The sequence below is a fragment of the Rousettus aegyptiacus genome, unplaced genomic scaffold (genome assembly GCF_014176215.1).
Source record: "Rousettus aegyptiacus isolate mRouAeg1 unplaced genomic scaffold, mRouAeg1.p scaffold_m13_p_14, whole genome shotgun sequence".
In the NCBI taxonomy this organism is placed as follows: Eukaryota; Metazoa; Chordata; class Mammalia; order Chiroptera; family Pteropodidae; genus Rousettus; species Rousettus aegyptiacus.
The window spans coordinates 59,064,524-59,084,307 of NW_023416289.1; the positions used below are offsets into that span (position 1 = coordinate 59,064,524).

Consider the following 19,784-nt stretch of genomic DNA (forward strand, 5'->3'; position numbering starts at 1 on the left):
CATCCCATCGTGCTGTGTACCATAACTTCTCGATCCAGTCGTTGATAGATGGCCACCGACGTGGCCTCCACATCCTGGCTGTTGTGAATAGCACTGCAGTGAGCATAGGGGTGCGAACAGCTGTTCAAATTAGTGTTTTGCTTTTCTTCGGATAAATACCCAAAGCGGGATTGCTGGGTCACATGGCAGCTCTACTTTTAATTTTTTTCAGGGAAGCCCCAGTCTGCAGCCCCAGCAGCAGGGCGCGAAGTTCCCTTTTCTCCACAGCCTCGCCAGCACTGGTTTTTTGGGTATGTTGACGATGGTCATTCTGACAGGTGTGGCTTTAATTTGCATTTCCCTGATGACTAGCAGTGTTGATCATCTTTTCATGTGTGTGTTGTCCACGCGTGTTCTCTTTGAAGAAATGTCTATTTAGGTCTTCTGTCCAACTTTTAATCAGATTATTTGTCTTTGGTATCAAACTACATGAGGTCCTTATTTTTTTTGGATAGGAACCCCTTATCAGATATATCATTAGCAAATATCTTCTCCCATTCAGTAGGTGTCTGTCATGTCGATTTCTTAACAGAAAACATATTTCAGTATTATGTAGTCCCATTTGTTTATTTTTTCTTTCGCTCCTCTTAAGGACTCAAAAAAAAAAACAAAAAAACTACTAAGAGCAATGTCAGAGTTTACTGCCTGTGTTTTCTTCTAGAAGTTTTGTGGTTTGGGGTCTTACATTTAGGTCTTTAATTCATTTTGAGTGTAATCTTGTATATGGTGTAAGAAGGTGCTCTAGTTTTTTTTTTTTTTTCTTTTGCTTGTATTTGTTCAGTTTTCCCCAGCATCATGTATGGAAGAGACTACCCCACTGTATGTTCTTTCCTCCTTTGTCATAGGTTAAGTGACCACATGGGCGTGGGCTTATTTCTGGGCTCTGCGTTCTGGTCCGTTGGCCTGTGCGTCCGTTTTTATGCCAGCGCCATGCCGTTTTGATGACTGTGGCCTTGTAGTACCGTTTGATATCAGGTAGCGTGGCGCGTCCACCTTTGTTCGTAGGATTGCTTTGTACGTGTGATAGTCACTTCAGGTCGAACACATTCTAAAATCGCTACGATTTTTTTCTCACCCCCTCTACGTTTGTGTTTTTGTCATTACTTTTTACTGCTTTTCTGTGTGTATCCCTGTTGCTGTAATTACACATGATTCTTCTAACTTTTGCCTTTTAGCCTATGTACTAGCTTTATAGTTGGTTGGCCCACTGCTCTTATTAAGTGTTTGCCTTTGGTCTGTGAGAATTTTTTTCTTTCCTATGTTATTTCTGATCTTTTCTTCTTAAAGAAGTCCCTTTAAGAGTCCTTGTGACGCTGTTTTGGTGGTGGTGAACTCCTCTAGCTTTTTCTCGTCTGGGAAGCTCGTTACCTGCCCTTTGATTGTAAATGGCGTCTTCAGCGGGTAATCTTGGTGGGAGGTCCTTGCCGTTCATCATTTTGAATATTCCACGCCACTCCTGGCCTGCAAAGCTGTTGAGGCTGACAGCCTTCGGGGGGCTCCCTCCCTGTAGGCAGCTGCTTTTCTCTTGCTACTTTTAAGATTCTTGGTCTTTAACCTTTGGCATTTTAATACGATGCATCTGATGTGGGCCTTTTTGGGTTCATTGTGTTTGGGATTCTGCACTTCCTGGACTTGTGTATCTATTTCCTTTACCAGGTCAGGGCAGTTTTCCGTCATTATTTCTTCAAATAGGTTTTCAGGCCCACTCTTCCTCTGGTGCCCCCGTGCTGCAGGTGTCGATGTGCTCGACGTCGTCCCAGACGTCCCTTAAGAGTCCTCATTCGTAAACATGTTTTTGTTCTGATTGGGTGTTTTCTGCTACCTCATTTTCCAGGTCACTGATTTACTGATCTCTGCTGTTGGTTCCTTCTAGTGTAGTCTTCATTTCATTTATTGCAGTTTTCAGTTCTGACGTTTTTTAAGGTTTCTGTCTCTGCTGAAGTTCTGAGTGTATAAAACTGTTCTTCCCCTAAGTTCGTCAAGCATCCTGTTACTAGTGCTTTGAGCTCAGCATCTGGTAGATTGCTCATCTCCATCTCAGTTTTCTTTCTGAAGTATTGTCTTGTTCTTTAATTTGGGACGTTTGTGTCATTTTGGCTGCCTTTCTGTTTATTTCTCTGTGTCAGGGAGGCCTACGTCTCCCAGTCTTGGCAAGGTGTTCTTATGTGGCAGGTGTCCTGTGGGACCCAGTGGCACAGTCCCCCTGGTCACCTGAGCTGGGTGCTCAAGGGGTGTCCCCTTGTGTGGTTTCTGTGCGCCCTCTTGTTGTAGTCAAGCTTTAATTGCTGTTGGCCCGTCACCGGGAGGGGTCGACCCTCGGGCTGACTGACGTGGGGATGGGCTGTGACCACAGCGGACTCGCTGTCGTGCAGGGCTGGCCCCGAGGAGCGGGGTTCGCTTTAGTGGGGCCCCGGTGCTGCCCAGTCTGCCCATTGGGCGTGTCATGCACGGAAGTGGTTGGGGGGTGCTCTGGTGTGGTCTGAAGCTGGCCACTGCTTGCGTGGGTGCTGGGGGCTCTTGGGAGGGGCTCTGCTGCAGGCCAAGGCCAGCCGCCAGGGCCGCTCGGTAGCAGCCACAACATGGACTGCTGATGGTCGCTGCCTGCGCTGGGCCTGGAGGTGCCTGGGAGAGGCCGCCGCAAGCCGAGGCCGGCTGCCACTGGTGCTGGCCTCGGGGCCGCTGGGCAGGAGGTGCGGGGCACGCCACGGCCAGCTGCTGCGTGCTTGGGGTGTGTGGACCTTCGAGATGTTTTAAGAAAGTCTGTGGTGTGGGAAAGCCCCTGGGAGAGGTTTGGGCTGGGCCGCAGGGACTCAGGGCTCGGTGAATGGCGGTAGCCGTGTAAGGATTTGCTGTCTGCCGGCTGCGTGGGGAGTGGCTGAGAGAAGGGACAGCGGGGAGCCCCAGCTCTCCTGGCCTTGGGGAGAGCGGCCCTGAGCAGCGTCCCTCCAGCCCTCGTCCTGAAGCTGGTCACTCACTTCCTGCCCGTAGGTCACTGCTGCTTCTCAGGTGGCCTGCCGTGCCCTGGAGCTCGGCGCAGGTGAGTGTGAGTCTGCGGGGGCCCCGTAGGCGGATGTCGGGGACCGCGGCAGCCCTCCCGAGTCTCACCGGCGGACGCCCTGCTGGTTTTCACAGCCAGATGCCATGGGGACTTCTATTCTTGGCACTGGTGCCGGCGCGGGGGCCCACCACAGCCAAGGTGTCACTTCCAGCCTTCAACCGCCACACGGTGTGGCCCAAGCCCCTTTGCGACTCCATCCCTCCTGCCAGTCTCGGCGCGGCCACTTCTCTGTGGCCTTAGGCACAGGCCTCCTGCCCGCCAGGGGCCCTCAGTGATGGTGGTTCTGGAGTTCCGTTGCAGTTCCAGTGTGGTCGTGAGGGCAGGCGAGCGGGGCACCGCCTGCCGTCTTGGCAGGACGCTCCCACTGCTTGGTTTCAGAAATAGGATTAGAAAGAGTGTGTTTTTAAAAGTGCAGAGGAGTTACCAGAACTTAAAAATGGAGCCAGTCTCTCTCAAGACCGCCAGCCGCTCAGCTGCCGTCGCAGTCCTCGCTCCCTTTCCCGGGGCCCTTACGCCGTTTCGTCTGACCACGTCCTGTCTGCCATCTTGCCTCTGCGTTTGTCCAACACGTACCCGCGGTGTGTCTGTCCGTAGTGTCGTCTGCCTTCCGGTAGGTACTCGGAGGGCGGTGAAGGGCGCGAGTGGGCAGGAGCCCCGACGGCGCCGCGCCCCTCGGATCGCCCCCAGCGTCACACCCGTGTTGGTGAGCACGCGGCAGACGCTCAGGGATCACTTGCTGTGCAAGTCCAGGGGTGCGTGGCTAGTGGGGCCTGTCGGGGCGGGCAGACAGACAGCTCTAGGGATCATGCACCACAGTCGTCGTAGGGCTGCATTTAAGCTTCGACCTGGAGGAGCCAGGGGGGCAGACTGGGGACAGTGTCGGGGGTTTGGGGCGCTGTGTCATAGGCTGGAGGGACGGTGCGGGTGGCCAGAGCTGAAACTAGAGGGATTAAGTGGGGCTTTACGGGCACGTTGGGACGTTATCTTGAGAGCACCGAGAAGCCAGCCAAGGTTTCAAGCAGCGAGGCGTCGTGACCCGTTTGTGGGGCAAATGCGAGTGCGGACACCGCCAGAGGCCCCTGCGCTGGCCCAAGTGCTGGAGGCCGGCTTGGACTAGAGAGTGGCGCAGAGCTGGTGAGGCCTGGGCCGGCGGGGGGCCGGGGGCCGGCGCACTCACGCCCCTGCGCGGGCAGCCAGGTAGCGTCGGTGCCGTTCAGCAGGCTGAGGCGTGTTTACCCCTCTCCCCGGTAGGACAAGTGCAGCTCGCTGCCCACATCAGTTTCACGTCGCACGCGGGAACGCCGTGTTTTCTAGGATTTGACATTTTCAGCGATCAAGAATTACTGTATCTTGGAAATACCACTAAAAACAATGCTATAAAAAGAATGTCATTTATTTCCAAAGACTGTCGCTACACCAGAGCGACGCGAAGATAGCGGAAATGGGACATTTTGCGGCAGACCTTGGGGTGAGGTAGGACTGTTGTCTGCCGTTATCATGGGGTCAGCGCCGCAGCCGCCAGCGCCCCGGCGAGTATTCTCGGGGCAAGTGGGAAATGGGTTAAAGAGAAGCAGGTTTGGAGGAAAGGTGAGGTCACGTTGGTCAGACCGAATTCAAGGAGTTTGGGGACATCCACGTGGACCTGGCAAGTAGGCAGCTGGAAGGACCTTGGAAGCAGAAGTCAGGAGAGCTGGGGGCTTGCAGGGGTCCCTGGACCCTCCACCCCAGCTTCTGTGGGCACGGACGGACGGCCTTAGAGGACACAGAAGGAGAAAGCAGCAGTTAGACTGTTTCAACTCAGTTGCTTTTTAAAAAATATTAATTCATTGGGAAGACACCTCTCTTGAGAAATGAAAAGTTAAAAGTAGAGGAGTGTTTGCCACCTCTCTTCAGGACTGAATGGAAAAGACAGGTGTTAATTATGAACTGAAATAACTCCACGTGTGAATGACAACTACTGTCTCCAGTCTTGGTCTAAGTGACTGTGACCGAATCATTCGTATAAAATGACCTACATTATACTCTGGTGACACTAAGCTTTTTCATGAACTTGAAAAATTTTGCTTGCTCTCAAGGATGTCTGACGTTCCCTGTGGTGTGAACGACTGCGAGTACTTGTGCAGTAGTAATGTACTTACCGTACCTGTCACTCAGCCTGGTGTCTCCTGGGAAGGGGCACGGTGTCTTTCCTGTCCCCGCTGCGTCAGGAGCGCGGACTTGCAGGTCCAGGCTCAGTCCATGTGAGCTGGAGTCTTTCTCAGGAGGATGCCGGTGGCGTATGTATAAAACGAGACTTGCGCAGGGACACCCGTTAGTGAAGCCTCTTTATTGTTTACAGGTCTGGAAAGGTGTCCCAACGTTTTGTGAAATCATGACGTGTAAACATTCAGTACAAAATCGAAACTGTAACTCCGAATGACTCCACAGCTAGGTCCTCCACACCAAGCAGAGCAGCCTTTCCTGCGGGCGGAGGCCCTGGCGCGTGGCGCTGAGGAGCCTGGGCCCTGTACCCCGGGCACGTCCGGGGCCCCTGTGTGCAGCTCTCGGGGCGTCAGCGGTGTCCCCTTCTCTTCCAGATTACTCGCTGAGCAGCGCGGACCTGTCGGCCTTGCAGGGCTTCGGCTCCCCAGGAATGCTGTCTCTGGGACAGGTGTCGGCCTGGCAGCAGCAGCATTTAGGACCAGCAGCCCTCAGCTCCTTGGTGTGAGTAACGGGGAGCCGCCCGGCTCCGCCCCCAGCCTGCGCTCCCTTTTTCTAGACTTCCACGTGACTGTCCTGCGGTGGCACAGGCGTTGGGAGGAGCATCGTTCCCGTGGTCTAGGTGACAGCTTGGGTGTTGGGCAGCGTGAGCGTGCCCAGGACAGATGCAAGGAGCGGGGCTTCTCGCACGTGGACGTGCTGGGGAGACGCGGTACCTGAGGGGGTACCGAGGCACGTGCAGCCCTCCAGCCCAGCCCCGTGTCTGAGTGCACGGCTGCAGGCAGCTCGGACGCGTGGGGGCGCACCTGCCCCCGTGCGGGTTTCGCCTGAACATGCGGGGACGAGCCGTGCCCTTCGCTTTCTCCCCGGCTCGGGAGGGCCTAGGGGTTGGGCCTCGCTGGCAGGACGCCTCGTGCACGCGGCGGACCACACGAGTCTGGGGTGGAGCCCGCCCCCTGCACCCCGCCACGCAGCGTCCACAGAGTCCACAGAGGGACCGCTCCTCGTGGCAGGGTGTGGCACGTGAGCGGAAAGGTTTGGCAGCGGGACCGGGGAGGAGCAGCGGTGTCTTTGTGGTACCTGGTGTGACGGCCGGTGGAGCGCCTCCTGGGAGCAGGGACGGCACAGCCACCCGCCTCCTGACCTAAGCGCACAGTGCACTCTGCTGTAGGTCGTCTCTTGGGAATTACGGCCTGGACAAAGGCCCTGAGGCCTCAGTCCTAAAAGTCGCTGCATAGTATCCCGCTGTCTGGGTGGACCAGTTTGTTTTATCCTAAAAAAGTAGGCAGCTTGGTCACCAGTTGGTAGAAGGGGGCGCAGAAGGCAAGGGGCATGCCTGGCGCAGCGTCTCGGGGTGGCTCACACCCTTCTGTGCCACTCCGAGCACGTGACCTACTTTGTTACGCACCCTCAGAGCCGCTATGCCTGTCACGGGACCAGAGCAGAGCGAGGAGGGGGACGGGGCCGTCACGTCGCCGTGGCCTCCTGTGTTGGTCCTTGACGGCATCAGACGCTGTGTGGGGCAGTTCAGCCACGAGCGTCCCAAGGGGGCGGGTAGAACAGGCCACTAAGGGCCTCTTGTTGTTTGGTTTGACATTTTGTCATGATTAGGCTGAAATTACTCATTTTAGGCAAGATAAGCGCAGAGGCCACGTGGTAGCCTCAGCGCGTGCATTACTGGTGACCATGACCTCGGTCACTTGGTTAAGCGTTGGCTGTATCTCCGTAACGTTACTAGGTTTCCCTTTCCAATTGAAAAATATTTGGGAGCAGTATTGTGAGATTATACTAATGTCATATTTCTCAAAGTTTTGCCTATAGATTTAGCATTAGTTCAAAGTATTACAAAATTTTTTTATTTAATAAACTATCTTTCAAACAGTTTGATGTTCACACCAGACCTGGGCAGCAAGGACGTTCCCTGTCCTCACAGTCAGGCATCCCTGTCGGCACCGCGCGGCCTGGACCCCGTCCGCCGTGGGGGCACCTGGTGAGAAGGGCCGGCGTCGGCGCCCGCGCCCCAGAGCCCTCTGCGCCCGGCCTGCCGCGTCCAGTGTCGCAGTCCTGCGTCACAGCGTTTTGGGTCGGCTGCTGTCACGGCCACCAGCCCGTCCCCCCGGTGCTGCTCAGCCAGCCAGCTGCCGAGGGGCGGACATCGCGGCTGCCTCTAAGTCTGGGGAGTTCTGAGCAGAGCAGCTGTGCACATTGGTGCGCAGGTTTTAGTATAAACCTTGAGCTTCCAACTCATCTGAGTCAGCACCAAGGCGCATGGTCGCCGGGGCGGCGGAGAAAGTGTGTTGGGTTCGGTGAGACACAGCAAAGCCGTCCTCCGTGGCGGCGGCTCGCTCGGGCCACACGCTGAGGGCCGCGGCCCCCGCCAGTCCTGGGCCCCGCTGCTGTCGCGGACTGCGGACCGGCCTCGCAGCCGGCGGGGGTCGTGGCGTCCCTCCCATGGTGCAGACACTCACAGACCGTCTGACGTCCTGTTTTCTTTCCCTTTTCCAGTTCCGGAGGGCAGTTATCTCAGGGTTCGAATTTATCCATTAACACCAACCAAAACATCAACATTAAGTCAGAACCGATTTCACCTCCCCGGGATCGAATGACCCCGTCGGGCTTCCAGCCGCAGCCGCAGCCCCTGCAGCCCCGGCAGGACATGGGGCGCTCCCCCGTGGACAGTCTGAGCAGCTCTAGCAGCTCCTACGACGGCAGTGACCGGGAGGACCCCCGGGGCGACTTCCACGCTCCGGTGGTGCTGGGCCGGCCCCCACACGCGGAGGACCGCGCCAGCCCCTCGGGGAAGCGCATGAGGATGGACGCGTGGGTCACCTAGGCGCCCGAGCGGCTGCACTGAGCTGCCCGACGTACCCGACTCAGTCGGTGAGGACGCGAGGTAAATATTTATGTGTACATACACACGTGTGTAGAGGCTGTGTATGTATGTGGGCGTGAGTGTGTGTGTGTGGGCGTGTCGCATTCACAGGCACTTCCCTGCGAAGTCCGCGTAGATGTGCAGGTGTGTGGCCCCTGGCAAGCCCGGCACCCTGTAGGCAGAGTCTAGTCTGGCACTTCCTTGTTTCACGAGATAACCAGTTTTTGCAGAGAAACGTCCCCACGTGTAATTCTCCCACACTAGCTTGCGGCGACCTAGAGGGCCCCTCCTTGTTCTATTTAACTGTGCGGTGACTGTAGTACCCAAGAAAAATGCTTTGTAGAACAGAGCAGTAGAAAAGCAGGAACCAAGAAAGCAATACTGTACATAGAATGTCGTTTATATTAACTCCCCAACCCAGCATGGGTCTCCGTTGCAAAGGGGTGCATGGTAAAGGGCTGTCGATATTAAAAAACAAATGGGAAAAAAAAAAAAGCCCCACACATAACTGTTTTGCACGTGCAAAAATGTATTGGGTCAAAGAAGTGATCTTTAGCTAATAAGAGAGAGAATAGAAAATGCGCATGAGGTCTTCAGAAAATACTAGCCTAGAAATATAGAGCATTAACAAAAGAAATTAATATATTAAGTTATAATTGGAATATGTCAGAAGTTTCTTTTTACATTCATATCTTAAAAACTAAAGAAACTGATTTTAGCTCATGTATATTTTATATGAAAGAAAACACCCTTATAATTGATGACTATATATAAAATTATATTCACTACTTTTGAAAACATTCTGCTATGAATTATTTATATAAGCCAAAGCTGTATGTTTTAACTTTTTTTTTTTTTTTAGAGAATAGCTTTATCTTGTTTTAACTTTTTAGTTTTATTCTAAAAGGGGAAAAAATATCTTGCAAGCAGAACCTTGGAAAAAAAAAGCCATGAACACTTATTCTATATGTAAATTAAAAGTTGAGCCAAACTCTTTGTGTACATAGTATCTGAAATATATTATCACCTTTGATGTAAGTCCCTATGTATTGTATGGTCACCAGATTAAAAAGTATATTTTTGTGGATTGCCGCCAATTTGGGAGAAAAGGCGAGATCCTTATTAAGTAGAGTATTCACTGTTTAATATTTACTATTTTGTTAAATATACTGTACTTTGGATTTTAATTATTAGCCCAGTCTCTTCGGAGGATTGTGGGAAGGGGTTTCTCCCCTCACTGGTGGTGAAGTGTGACGTTACGTTGTAATCCTCGTGCTGTATGGGTTGAGCATCATTATATATTTTATATGTGTACATAAATAGCAAAGTGGCAAAAAAAATTGGTGTTAAGTTCATCCTGCATAAATATGTGTTGTAACAGATTTTATAAGGCATTATTTAAATCTTGCCTTTTGTGAGGAAAAAATATAGTAGAAAAAGCTGACTTAATACTAGAGAAAATGGCAAAACAGTAGACGAGCACAAAGGTTTTCTAAGTGGTAAATGATTAGGGAAACGTTCAACCGGGGGCCGGCGGTGCCGCTGGTTACCAAACGCGGCCATCCCGCCTCTGCGGCAGGACTCCGGCCCTGGCCTTCTCCAGGGGCCGGTGTCATGCTGACGGCCAGCACGTCGTCTCCCGGCCTCGTGCCCTGAACAAAAGTCAGAGTCCAGTTTGTCTTTCACCATAGGTTTTTAAATACTGCTTTTCCTGAGAAACTCAGAATAAGGGTTTAAAAATGCTGCTATTTTGTATTTTAAACAATATTCAGCAGCTTCCTACAATTTGTACTTAGGTTTTTGTTTCCCCCTGTAAATCGTGTTCCTTTTGATGTTTTCCTTACATGCTCTTTGTGACAAATCAGCCAGATTTTGAGTGACACAGGTGTAAACCCGTGGCAGTCACAGCTGCAGAGTGGAATTCTATTCTGTCTCCATGACAGTCGGATAAGTAAATTTTGATAGAGGCCAAAAAAGGGGAGGGTGACGTGCTCTCTCGTCAGGACAGACATTTGGCTCTTATCAGAAAGGATTCGTTTTGCTTTAAAATGTCCTTATTTTACTGAACTACTTACAGGCACATTTCTTCATAAGGTCACACACCTAACAGAAACAAGACACTGAATTTCCAAGATAATCCTTACCACTTGTAAACCATTTATAGCTTTGAAAGTGTTAGGTGATTCCTTCGTTATTATTTATGCATGTTCATGAACTTCGGCTGGACGTGGGATAGGAGTTACCACATTCACATTTACTGTCTATTTTCTTGTGTGCCTTATGAGATGGCTTTTCTGACTGTATCTCAATAGTCTTTCTTTCTATGCAGGTTTATAATCAATACAACTACTGTTTTCTAAAATAATACTACACACGGCTCGGAGTTTGTATTTCAATTACACTGACCAAGGGACAGTGTATTCCGTTTTCAGGAACTGAATATTAGACTGTTAACCCTTTCCCCACACGCGCAGTGACTGGGAGCACTTGGACGTGACACCCCTCACCTGACACCATGTACGAACGCACACACGTCTCCTGATGGAAACCAGCTCAGTGGGGAAGACGCTGGCAGGGTTGTTTAGAACCTACATTTCTTACCCTTTTAGACTCATGTGTTTTGTATGACACCATCATAAGAAAATTTTATCCCTTCAGATGAAGTATTTTATTACTAAAAGACAAAACCAAAAAAAGCTTAGCGTAAATTGCACAGGTCAGAGTACGGTTTCCAGCAGCTGTACTTCCTGCAGCCCCCTAAGGGTGTTCCATCGAGTGAAAGTCACCATCGCATGTCTACAGGTGGTCCCAACCAAAACTCCATGTTTTGAGCCCTAATTCCTGTCCATTGTGTTATAGACTAAATCAGGGGTTTGTTCTAAAAGAACAGTACGTTTTGCCATTTCCTTTACGTAGAAGGAAACTAACGCATACCATTTTCTGTGTTAACCATCACGCGCACAAGAAATACATAGTAAATAAGGAAGCAGAGAACTCCTGGCATTGGGTCATACGAAGCTAGATGATGATTAGAATGTGAAAAAGATTTTACAAATGTAAAACTTTTATTTCTCTGTAGAAACTTTCTTCACTTTGCTGTGCAAGAAGACACTGCTTTGCTATATTTAAAATGGCTTTTTTAAAAGAGATTTATGTATTTGGTAAATGTTTGTAGTCAACAGTTCACACAACAAGCTGTACACGGTTTGATCATGTAAAACCGTTTGGCGGCACAAGCTGGACTTTGTTGCCATCCTTGCGATGAAAAATAAGTTAATCTCAATTTTTCCCTGAATGTGTTGTTTTTCTTCATTATACAATAAATATTATAGTGAACTTTTTATCAAATGGTTAAGAAAATGCTAGAGGTTGTTGTAAACTATTTGTATCCTGCACTCACTACAGTAAAGACGGACTGGCTTTTCCTGTGTGCTCCAGACTCTGTCCTCTCTGCCACCAGCCCCTCCTCTCGCCCCTCCCCACTCACCGACACGCAGTCAGGGACACGGCGGCGGCAGCCAGCGTGACTGGGGCAGCCCCTTTGGGCCCTAGTGAGGACAGGCGGACCCCGCCGCCACAGCGCTGGGCGCGGGGGTGTGGGAACTCGCCAGCATTAGACCTTGTGTGTCCTCAAGCTTAGGACGTGAAACATTTTCCCAGAATGCATACGTAACGCCGAGCTCGGGGCAGCAGCAGGTTCACCGAACGGATTTCGTTATTAAAGGAAACAGGTATAAACAAATAACGTGCAGTGGAGAGTGTTCTCTTCCTCCGAGCAGCCCACCCCTGAGCACGGTCTTGCCCTCAGCTAAAGTAAAATCCCCGCTTTCATGCCGGGGTTCCCTGCCGGCCGCAGCGGGGCCTCGAGCAGCCTGCAGAAGCCAAAGACGCCTGGGCCGGGCCGTGTCTGAGCCGACTCGGCCGCCCCGCGCCAGCCGCAGCACGTGCGTTTGCGGTTGGCCCTGTGCCGGCGCGGCGGCGGCGGCTGCCTGTCCCATCGCCCACGAGGGGCCACAGTGCCCTGCCTGGCAGACCGAGGCGGCCCCACACACCCCACGCAGCTCCTCGGCCTTGGGGACGGGGGCTCCTGGGGGCCGAGCGGGCTAGTGCCATTCTGCGGCACCCCGCGTGTGGCACCGGGTGCGCCCTGATCCCCAGCTGTCCCAGTGCGAGCTGAGGACAGGCTCACCCAGCGGGGGGCACAGCCCAGGCGCCAGTCACCCCCTTCCCCGCACCTCACCCGCGGTCTGTCCCAGAGCACGGCGGACGCGCTGCGCCGACGGGTTTCGCTGCAGGACCCGCCCCCCCCTTATCAGCGTCTTTAAGAAAATAACTGTCTCCACCTGTCCCTGCCCCCCCCCCCCACGGTAACCTCTGCGCAGCCGCAGTGCTGCCGGAAGCGGCTGCGGCTGCCGCACGGCGCGGGTGACGGACAGACGGACGCCTCGCCTCCCTCCCGCCGCCCTCCCGCCGGGCGAGTCTGCGCCCTTTGCAGCCACCGCGGGGAGGCCGCGGCCCCGACGCTTCGCGGACTCTGACGTTCTGTGTCGTTGCAGCAGCTCAGGGACGGTAGTGACGGTACCAGATCAGAATCCACGGGATGAAGTCGAGGCGTCCATAATGCTGTAACAAGTGGGGGCACGGGCCGGCTCTGCCCCGCGGAAGCGCAATGAGGTGAGGTGGGGGGAAGGCCCAGGGAAACCGGACGCCAACATGAGGGGGTGCGGGCCGAGGAGCCCCGTCTACTCCGAGCATGTCCCTGAGCCACCGAGCAAGGCAGGGGGCGGGAGTGCAGCCTTCCAGCGGAGACGCCCAGCTGGAGCCACTTCGCCGGGCGTTGAGGTCGCCGTCACCTGTGGGACATCACTGCCCTGATACCAAAGCCAGGTGGGGACAGCGTAAGGAAAAAAGGGCCAAGATCCCTGATGAACAAAGGTGCAAACACGCGCGAAACCTCGGCAGGCCCGACGCAGCACGCTGCAGGGTCCTTCGCCACGGTCGCACGGGGTCTCCCCGGACCGCGAGGGTGGTCCCGCGTGCCCAGATCCACCAATGTGACGCGCACGCCCCACTGACAACGAGAGACAAAAATTACGGCGGTTCCCACAGGTGCAGAACAAGCACCTGACAAAACAAAATCGTTTCACGTTACGAATGCGCCACACACTGCATTTAGAAGCCACACACCTCGGCACAGTGAAGGCCACACGTGGCGGACACACGGCCACCGCCCTCAAGGCAAAAGGTAGGATCAGGGCCGACATGGGGACGCCCGCTGTCCGCACCTGGCCAGCAGCACCAGGGAGGAGGGGGAGGAGGGGGAGGAGCTCCTGCCAGAGCCCAGCGATGCCACAGCTCCGGCATGGGCCAGGCCACCTCCAGATCCACCTAGGAAGTGTCCGCGACACGGTAGGGAGGAAAAGCAAAGCAAAAACATCCGCACCAGAGAAGGAAGAGGCTTTGCTCTGCCTGGCGGTCCACCCCGCCCCGGGCTGGCACTTGGCAGGCAGGGGGCGGGGGACCCGCTGCCCCACCAGAGCCGGGGAGGGGGGGGCTGTGCCTTGGGGGACCAGCCCCCCCAGCCTGCAGCGGCCACAGCGGCTGCCTTGGGGCACGGGCCAGCGACACCACGCGGCCCACAGGGAGCCCCTCCGGCTTGCTCCCCGCACCGGCAGGAGAGCTGCACGGCGACACCACGGGCCCCGGACGGGCCCTGCCCTGTCACAGGTCAGCAGCGCCTGCCACTCCGGGCCGCCGGGCTGCTCAGTCCCCGTTCGCAGGGACCCGGGCCGGGGCGTCTGTCACACGCCTCACGGCACCACTGGGTCCCACTCCTGGGTGCCGGAGGAGGAAACGCCACCTCCTCTAGCAAACCCGCCTCGCTGTGCCAGCCGCACGTCGCCTCAGTTTCCCCCTCACGGAGCCGTCTGCCCTGACCGGCTCGCCTCCTCGCACAAGGTTCTGTCCCCCCTGGTGGATGACGGGGACCAGGGGGCCGGGGCCCTGTCACCACACAGCCTCTTGGCATAACTGCCGCTCTGGAAGGTTTTGAACGAATAACCAGGGACACGCCAGGTTTCAAGTGACACTTTTCTCTGATCTGAAAGGCTCCCCTGGCCTGGGGTGCGCAGAGCACCCCCCCCACACACACACACAGCACGTGCCCCTGCAGGTCCCTCCGGGCCCCCGCGTGGTTTTGAGAAGGGCTGGGACCGGCACGGGTCACAGGTCGCAGTCGCACAGGGCCAGCCTGCTGCGGGCCCTTCCCGGGCCGTGCAGTGGGACCCTCGGGGGCGCCCCTGCGCCCGGCACGCAACTGGCTCACGGATGACGAGCAGGAAGGGACGTGGTCCGCAACCCCCGCCCCCGCCGCCCTCTCCGGAAAGAGGTCCCAGGCGTCAGGCTGGCAGGGGGAGGGCGCGGGAGGCGACGTCGCTGGCACCAGGAGCACCCCGTGTCCGGCGTCCGCGGGGACGCGGCGGGCAGGGCTGACTCCGGTGGGCGGGTCCGGGCGGACGGGCCAGTGCCCTGCGCGGACCAGCAGGAACCCTAACTGTCCCCTCCCTGCCCGCCCTGAAGCCCAGCGCGGCCAAGGCTGAGTGCTACAGTGTGCTCCCCCAAGCCCACGGTGACGGCCACACGCGGCCGAGCGGCAAGCCCCGAGCAGAGGGGTGCAGCGTGGGCCCCCGAGCCGGCCGGCAGCCCCTGCGCCAGCTCCACGGCCTGGGCTTAGTGTCCGCGCGTGTGGAGCAGGAAGGGGGAGCAGCGGCCTCAAACGGCCGTCGTCACACTTCTCTGGGTCCCTCCTACTCAGAGCTCGGCCTCCGGCTTCTGCGAACCCAAGTGGCCGTCCCCGCATTTCGAGGGCTTTAGACATGTCCCCCCCAGCCCACGCCAACTAGTGACATCTGCCGGGCCACCGCAGTGCTCCCTGGGTCCGCAGGGTACACAGATGGATCCGCCCATCGGGTGAGTCCTTGCCCCCCCTGGCCCTCTCTCTAGGAATCAGGCATGGGGGTGGGGGTTGGGGACAGTGGACCTGCCAAACACAGGGACAGACACCCCGATGCTCCTGCTAGGGGGAGCACGCACTTCCAAACCCCATGTTAGGCGCAAACGGCTATAACTCTTTTAAGCCAAACATCTCCACAATCAGGGAACTCCGTGTCTGAGAAATGGCGGAAAAGAGGCCAGGAGAGGTAAGTGGGAGCTTCTGTCTGCTCGTCATTAAAAACATCAAGGTCACGGTCGGAGCCGGAGAAAACCCCAGAGGGACCAGGCCGGCGTTACCCCTTGAACAGGCGCTCGAGCAGCACCCCGTACTGCCTGGTGGGGGACAGCACTTCACACCGGCCAGGGACCGAGTCCCAGCAGAAACCCGCCCCCTCATCCGCTCTCTGAAAACGGAACCCGAGCTGCCCGACTGTTCCCCAAAACGCGTTGCCCAGGCGGCAAAGCACCTCAGACCAAGCTGGCACGGGGGGCCGCGCCCCGCTGCCTCAACTGAGCCCCTCTGTGCACGGAGAAGGAGGCTCAGAAACGTCCTAAAAACAAGACGTGATAAATGTATAGTCCAAGTTAGATTCGTGTATGGTAAGATGGTGCATAATTCACCGACAACTCTAATTTAAAAATTAGAAAAACTACAATAATCTGCTACGGGTTATGCAACATAAAACACACGCACTTTGACATCGATATCCTGAAATGCGAGGAGGGGAGGTGAGGTGTGAGGTTGAGACATGCTACACAAGACACACGATCACTTTAAAACAGAGTCTTACGCTGCAGGGAGGCCTGACGGTAACCACGGGCCACCTCTGGTGAGCACAGACGCACATGATGAAGTCAAAGCGAAACGCAGAGAGCGAGCAGGGTAAGTAGAACCTGGACCTGCAAAACCACCAGCAGCAAATCCTCACCTGTCAATCATCATGAACAGATTAAACTCTCCAACCAAAGATGCAGAAGAGCGGAATGGATCGACATTTTGCAAAAGATCCAAAGAGATGCTGCTTACGAGAGACTCACTTTAGCGGTAACGACTCACATACACTGAGGACGATGGGATGGAAAAAGACATTTTGAGCAACGGTAGCAAACAAAACAAAAACGGGTAATTATACTTAGATCGGACAAAATAGATTTTCAATTGAAAATGGTAAAAAGACAGAGTAAAGGGGTGTATTTATCCTTCAAAGAGACACACAATTGTAAATATGTATGCACCTAACGTCAGGGCACGCAAATAAAGCCAAAACAGAGCCAAAACAGGAGAAATAACAGTACAGCGACAGCTGGAGACATGTTACTGACACTCGTCACTAAAACAGCAGATAACGAAGGACACTCGAGACCAAATCGGCCTGACAGACATGCACGTTCTATCCAGTAACACCAGAATGCACGTTCTTCTCAAACACCCCCGAAACGATTTCTAGGATAGACCATATGTTAGCCATATAACACGTCTTAGCAAATTCAGGAAGATTGAATCAGACTAAGTATCTCCTCTGAAATCAATGCAGGAAGAAAACTGAGAAATTCATGAGTACATGGAAACTAAACAACACTCCTGAACAACCAATGGGTCAAAAAAAATTAAAGAGAAATTAAAAAGTATCCTGAGACAAACTAAGATGGAAGTACAACATACCAAAACTTCCGGGATGCAGCAAAAGCAGTCCTAAGAGGCAGTTTCATAGCAATAAACACCTACATTAAGCAACTAACTGCACAGTAACGGATGATTACGAAACTCATGGCAACCACATCGTAAGACATGTAAATGTCCAACCGTTACTTTAAACTAATAATGCTGTATGTCAACTTTAATTTTTTAAAATGTAAGCAACTTCTAAAAAAAAAAACCTCAAATAAACCACCTAACTCTACACCTTAAGGAATTAGAAACTGAGCCCAAAGTTAGCAAAAGGGAGATTCGAGTGGATCTGTGAAAAAGGGAACGGAAAGACAGGAAAACTGAACAAAGCGAAACCGGTTCTTGGAAAAGAGAAACAAAATCGACACCCCTTTAGCTTGAGTAACCAAGGAAACGAGGACTCAAGGCAACAAAATGACACCTGAGAAAAGGCGACCTTACAACCGACGCCTTGCGAACAGGGTCACTAAGCGGCGCCAATGAAGGGCGACACGCCCAACACCCGGACAACCTGAAAGCAACAGGAAGTTTAGAAACGACCTCCCCACGCCGCTTCAGGAAGAAAGTCCGAGCAGAGCAATCACGAGTCAGGAGCCTGACCGAGTGAGAAACCTCTCCGCGAGGGAAGGACCCGATGGCTTCGCTGGTGAATGTAACCAAACATTTCACAAATTCATGCCAATCCTTCTCAAAACCTGTTCCAGAAATCACAGAGGAGGGAACACCCCCAAACTAATTTTATAAGGCCAGCTGTACCCTAGCACCGAAGCCAGCAAAGGACAATACAAGAAAAGTAAAACCACAGGCCAATACCCTAATGAACATAGATGCGAAAATGCTCAATAAATACCAGCAAACTGCACTCAGCCGCACGTTCATGATCACGCGGGAGCGATTCCGGGCATGCAGGAAGGGCTCGACATTCCCAAATCAATCGATCTGATAAACCCCGTTAACACGATGAAGGTTAAAAACCATACGATCATCTCGACAGATGCAGAAAAAACATCCATTCGTGCTAAACACTTAACCGATCAGGTCTGGAAGGAACGTACTTTGACGTAAAGGTCACACACGACACGCCCACGGCTAACATCACGCTGCACTGTGAAAAGTTAAAAGTTTTTCCTCCGAGATCAGGAGCCAGAAAAGGCTGCCCACGCTCACTAATCCTATTCCATGAAGTACTGGAGTCCCGGCCACGGGCATTCAGGCAAGAACTAAAAAGCCCAGGATTGGAAAAGTAAAACTGCCTCTATTTGTGGATGACACAATTTTATATATACAAAATCCTAAAGACTCCAACAAAAAACTGTTAGATCGATAAATTCAGTTAAGGTCCAGGGTACAAAATTAACATACAAAAAACAGTGTTTGTATACATTAACAATGATCTGAAACAAGAAGAAAATGATCTCATTTACAATAGCACCGAAAACAATAAAATATTTAGAAATAAATCTAATCAAGGAGGTGAAAACTATATGATGCTGATGAAAGACATCAAAGACGATACAAATAAATGGAAGTTTCCTTGTGTTCGCGCATTGGAAGATTTCACTGCTGAAACTTCCATATTACTAAAACTCATCTATAGTTTCAATGGTATCCCTATCAAGATTTCAATGGCATTTTTTATGGGAGTAGAAAAAATAATCCTAAAATTTGGAAGCACAAAAGACACCAAACAGCTAAAGCAATCCGAAGAAAGTACAAGGCAAGAGGCATCCCGCTTTCTGATTTCAAGGTCTAGTCTAAAGCTACGGTGATCAAAACGGTATTGGGAATGGCAGTGAAGCAGGCCAATGGGACAGAATCGAGCCCAGAAAAAAATGCCTGTGTACATAGTCAAGTGATAGTTGATAAGGGAGCCAAGACTACTCAATGGCGCCAGACAGTCTTTTCAATAAACGCTGCTGGGAAACTAGATATTCACACGTGAAAGAATTAAAGTAGGACCCTACCTTACGCCACTCCCTAAAGTTAACTCAAAATGGGTGAAAGACTTGACTGTAAAGCTGAAAAGCATAAAACTCCTAGAAGCAAACGAAGGCCTTAGCGATGACTTTTTTGGACAAGACACACAAGCCAACGCATCAGAAATAAATGGGTGGGACGACATCGAACTAAAAAGCTACACGGTGAAACAGACAACAAAACATAAAGCGACTTATGGAACGGGAAAAATATTTCGAACCCTAAATCTAGTAAGGGGTTAATATCCACACCATATTTTAAAAAAATCTCATACAACCCAATAGCGGGAAAAAAAAAAATCCAATTAAAAAATGGGCAAAGGACCCGAACAGATATTTTTCTAGAAGTTATAGGAACGGCCAAGAGGGACATGGAAAAGTGCTCTATCAATATCACTGATCATGCAAATCAAAATCACGAGATACCACCTCACGCCTGCTAGAATGGCTATCGCCAAAAAGACAAGATTAAATGCTGGCGAGGACGCGGAGAAGGGGGAGCCCTCGGGGACTGCTTTTGGGGCTGCAAGCTGGTGCAGCCGCTGTGGAAAGGTTATGGAGGTTCCCCCCAAAATCAGAAATACGACCACCATATGCTCCAGTAATTCTACGTCTGGGGACATATCCAAAGAAATGGAATGCCAAAGAAATTCTCTGCACCCCATGTTCACGGCGGCTTTATCTGCAGTAACCGAGACACGGAAACAACCTGAGTGTCCGCGAATGGATGAATAAAGCAGCTGTGACACACACACACACACACACAGAGAAATATTTCTCAGCCATGAAAAAGGAAACCCCGCCTTTTGAGACCGATGGGCCTCGAGGGCGTTACAGTAAGTGAAGTCAGTCAGTTGGGGATGTCGCTTACATGAGGATTACAAAAAAACACGCAAACCTACAGGAAGATCAAGTGTATGGTGACCAGAGGCGGGGAGGAGGGGGAGGGGAAACTGGGAGAAGGCAGTTAAAAGGGAC

General features: G+C 52.7%; 1 protein-coding gene across 10 annotated transcripts in view; it reads left to right on the top strand.

Moving 5' to 3' along the window:
• The window catches only part of MEF2A (myocyte enhancer factor 2A), a 102,936-nt gene extending 94,231 nt beyond the window's left edge, over window positions 1-8,705 (top strand). For all 10 annotated transcript variants that reach the window (XM_036232024.1, XM_016154936.2, XM_016154932.2 and 7 more), the window contains 2 exons: window positions 5,674-5,800; window positions 7,802-8,705. In XM_036232024.1, the coding sequence (XP_036087917.1) occupies window positions 5,674-5,800; window positions 7,802-8,129 (455 nt within the window). In that variant the 3' untranslated portion in view covers window positions 8,130-8,705. The remainder of the gene's footprint in view (window positions 1-5,673; window positions 5,801-7,801) is intronic.
• Window positions 8,706-19,784: the final 11,079 nt, after the last annotated feature.